This window comes from Pavona decussata, unplaced genomic scaffold, assembly GCF_977016875.1.
Source record: "Pavona decussata unplaced genomic scaffold, jaPavDecu1.1 SCAFFOLD_272, whole genome shotgun sequence".
NCBI classification, from domain to species: domain Eukaryota; kingdom Metazoa; phylum Cnidaria; class Anthozoa; order Scleractinia; family Agariciidae; genus Pavona; species Pavona decussata.
In genome coordinates this window covers 1,620,672-1,624,894 of record NW_028145674.1, presented here as the reverse complement: position 1 = coordinate 1,624,894, position 4,223 = coordinate 1,620,672, and the positions used below count along the sequence as shown (strand labels likewise).

The 4,223-nt window shown below is 38.5% G+C and overlaps 1 protein-coding gene across 1 annotated transcript; it reads left to right on the top strand.

Moving 5' to 3' along the window:
• Positions 1 to 664: 664 nt before the first annotated feature.
• Positions 665 to 3,391, top strand: LOC146455665 (pyrokinin-1 receptor-like). Its single transcript, XM_085094085.1, has 3 exons — positions 665 to 777; positions 1,318 to 1,588; positions 2,999 to 3,391. Exons 1-3 carry the CDS (start codon positions 665 to 667, stop codon positions 3,389 to 3,391), a joined length of 777 nt encoding a protein of 258 aa, XP_084950211.1.
• Positions 3,392 to 4,223: the final 832 nt, after the last annotated feature.

The window sequence follows — 4,223 nt, the reverse complement described above, 5'->3', positions numbered from 1 at the left end:
ATAGCAACGTTTGGACTGCCTAAACGTGAAAACTGCTAAGTATCCGCGTAACGAAAGTAATTTGATGGACTTATTTGACAACTGTCAATCAATCAATTAATAGAAAAAGGTGGGCGTAGACGCTTGTTGTAGAAGACTTGCATCAGGGTCTGTTTTTTTTGGTTTCCTGTGTCCTTAAGTGATGACGTCACAAAAACTAAACTTTTGAAATTACGGGATTCTTAGTATTTAGTTTTTTCCTAAGGTAGGAACTGAGACAAAATTAGAAGGATTTGTATTGAGTCATCGGGGCATAACAGAGTTAATATCTCACCCCCAAATTGCAATAAGATACTAATTTTTGGCAAGTAGACATTTTTCATCATGCTCTTTCCGAATATACTAACAAATCCCATAATTTCAAAAATTCAAATAATTCTGACGTCACACTTTAGGATTCTATATGGGGCCTGAAGTGAGCCTGGTTTCTGCCGCGTCAAGAGGTATGGGCCATGCTTTAACGAGGAATTAACCAATTTGCTAATAAACCGGCTTGTACCAGCATCAGCCTTTCACTAGCCGTTGGTTAAACTTAAAATAGAATTGTTTTTCCATTTGTGCGTTTAGAACGATGATTTGTTTTCTTTTCATTCAGGTTTCACGATCCAGACTGACACCTTGAATCATGTATGAATTAGCTGACATTGCAATCACAACAGTGATGTCCACACTCGTCGTTACAAGCGTTATTGGAAACTCTCTAGTTTGTGCTGTGGTGATACGAAATGGAGATATGAGGTACAAAATTGTGTATAATACAATAGTGAAAGCTTTTGACTAGATAATTAGTACGCTTCATACTAGCTCAAAAAAGTCCTTTAAACTTATTATAACCCCGTCCAGAGTAGCTTGACGATGCACACAATCAGAGACTTGCCATCATCAACTAGACATCCAAACTAACTGGATTATTGAATATTGCAATTCTAGCATTCTGACCATGAGAAATCAGCTACTATCGAACAGGCGCTAGTAGCTAGAATAATTGTTAAATACTGGATTTATAGAAAAATCTACAAAGAAACGTGACAAGCTTTTCTGGGAATGTGAAGTGAGTATACGATTACGAGAATGAACATCGACTGGACTTTTTGAATTTCACTTATGGACTCGCTTAATTTGGTTAAATCTTTCAGCGCCTAAATTTATAGTACGGTAAGGACCCGCCTGCACCGACAATCATTTCCATGTCACTGAAGTCTCCTTTATGGAAGAAGTTGGATGTATTTTCAAAATGCGTTGAAGTGAAATTGACCCGGCATTTAATCCCACATGCAGGATTCCTATCAATTATTTGCTTGTGAACCTCGCAATAGCGGACATCATGTACTCAGCGTTCCTTTTCCCGGATTTCATTTTGAAATACATTTTAACCCACCCTGATGGCATGACTGGAAAGTTGTTATGCATATTGCTGACAGGCGGAAATTTGGCGTGGGTTGGAGCGAGTTCCTCTGTCGTCACCCTGGTTGCAATAGCCGTGGAGCGCTATTATGCTGTGATATATCCCCATGGAAACAAAGGAAAACTTACCATGCGCAAACTGAAGGTATGTCTCTTGGAATAAGAAGAAAAATTTACAATTATCGCTCGATCTGTTTTATTTATTTATTTATTTATTTATTTATTTATTTATTTAAATCAATATTTATACATGAGCATCCAGTTTAGCATAGCTAGTATGAATGAAGCCCTAATGTAACACAAATTTAACAAAACATTTATATATTTGATTAATTTTATGAATAAGACTAGGGATACTATAACTGACGGTGGGAATTAAATTTTGATGCATTTTTCAAGTCATAAGGCCAAGTTTCTTAGAGATACTAAGGGACGTCTAAAGAGGAATCATGGGCGTCTTGCGGCCTAAAGGAGTTTTCAAGGTTTAGATAAAGCAGAACAAGAAAACAACGGAAAGTCTTTAAAATGCTTGAGAAATCGTTTTAATTTTGCAGTCAGTTTATAGGCAGCTCCGTGGACGTTACCAACTGCTTCAATGTTAACACACGCAATACTCTCGATTTTAACAACTAATTAGACCAAAACTTAAAGAACGTATTATGCAACTATTATTATTTTCGACTCAATCTTTAGCTTACGATGTTTGCACTTCTTTGTTTTCAGGTGATTATTCCTTGTTGCTGGATCTTCTCGCTTCTTCTCAATTCTCCGAAATTCTTGAAGAACGACGTTCGAAAAGAAATCAATGGAGTTGCTTGCGTTCATTTGTGGCCTGATTGGATCGCCAACAGTTATTTTTGGGCGTGGCTTGCCTTTGTGGTGATTTCGTTTACCATGATGGCTTCGTTATACTCCAGAGTCGTGTACACTTTGTGGGTCAAGCGGGATGACGAAAGCGATCATACACATCAACAACAGGTATGAGTGAACTATATCAGTGCGTAGCCAGTTTCCTGGTTAAAATTGTCCAATTTTGACACATTAAATCATTTGGAATTTCGTTAAAATAAAGCCATAATCTTTCCATTGAATTGAGTTAATTTTCCAACAAATGTATTTGACATAGTTTAAACTCATATGGAAAGATTTTGGAGATTTTTAACTAGGGTGTTTTTTTTTTTTTTTTTTTTGTCAGATCAATGAATAAAGTACAAGAAACGTTTCTCCAGGCTCGAGCTCCTATTAAATTAATGTGTACTGTACAATTTCACCAAGCTGAGGTATATGATGAACACTTGCGTTTTGCGGAGCACGTGGGGTTCCAAGCGTGGTGTTAAATAATAAAATAATTCCGAACTTCCTTTATCAATTTTCTGGGTTTTTTTTTTTTGGTTACTTACATTGCAACCTTGCGCGAAGGTGTTTTCATAATTTTTTTTTTAATTTTATTTTTTCTTATGAACGACATAATTTAAGAAATTTAATCATTTTTTACACGCTACATAGTTACAAACTGCCAAATTGTGCAATTCATATGGCTTGCCTTTCTTCATAGGGTGTCATGAAGGTACGGAAACGAGTTACCTTGATGGTTGTGACCGTCAGTGCCATCTTTGGAATCTGCTGGCCCACAGACCTATTTTTCCACGTCGTAGACAATGTTTCTGGTCTCGACCCTGTTGTATTCTCCGTGACTCACACCCTGATCATGTTCAATTCCGCTGTCAACCCGTTTGCATATGCTCTGATAAACCAACGATTCAGGGAGAAGATCGAGGGAATGATATGCTGCGATTCATCGAGGGTTAATGCTGCCGGGGAACCACAAAGTGTCGAGATGACCAACAACACCAGCCAGGCGACCGAAACAGAGATGCACCAAGTTTCACGGAGTGATGCTTTGGAAACCAGTGCCTCCTTGGAATTTGTTGAGGTCACCATCTGCTAATATAGATTACAAGTCAAGTCTTATCCTGAGACGTACAAGCAAATCTACACCCCAGCGTGATATAAGAAAGGGTCTGTGAACCCACCCCCTCCCCCCCCCTTGGGTTGTTCTCATGGTACAATATTTTAACTTCCTTTTAACGTCAAGTCCATTATGGTCTCTAAAAGACAATTGTGACGTCAAGATATATGACGCCATTATTTGCATAATAACAGCATTAGATCCGCCAAATTCCACGTCAAAATGAGCCCTAAAAGACAATGAACAACTACTGAACCCTCAAACTAAAAGCCATTGAAGGTTTTTCCTAAAAGGATGAAAGGAGGGAACTGACCTTCCCTCCCCCTAAACCAACCATCCCATCCCCGTCCCCCTTTGTTCGGCCCAGTGTTTTCATGCCCAGTTTTGAGTTTTGTGATAAACTACAGTAATTAACAAAATAAAATACCTGAAATAGCAGTTTGACTTTGTTAGCTGTTGTTTTTGTCATGAAAACATGCATTGCAAAATGGAAAGAATCCTGAATCCTGCTGTTACAAAGCCAATAACGCGGGCACGTACCTGATGTTGATGTACATTGATAAAGGTTTTTCTCCTCTCTAAAATGTATACAGCTGTTTCGACAAAAAATGTCCAAAAAGAGCGTAAAAGCGTAAGCGACCATGCCGAAAGATAGTCTGGGAAATACCCAATAAATGCCAATAACAGCTCAGAGTCCATAATGCCTCGACCGTTTAGCGAAGACTTGAGATGGCGGGAAATATGGATTCTGAGCTGTTATTGGCATTTATTGGGTATTTCCCTGACTACCTTTCGGCATTGCCACGTACTC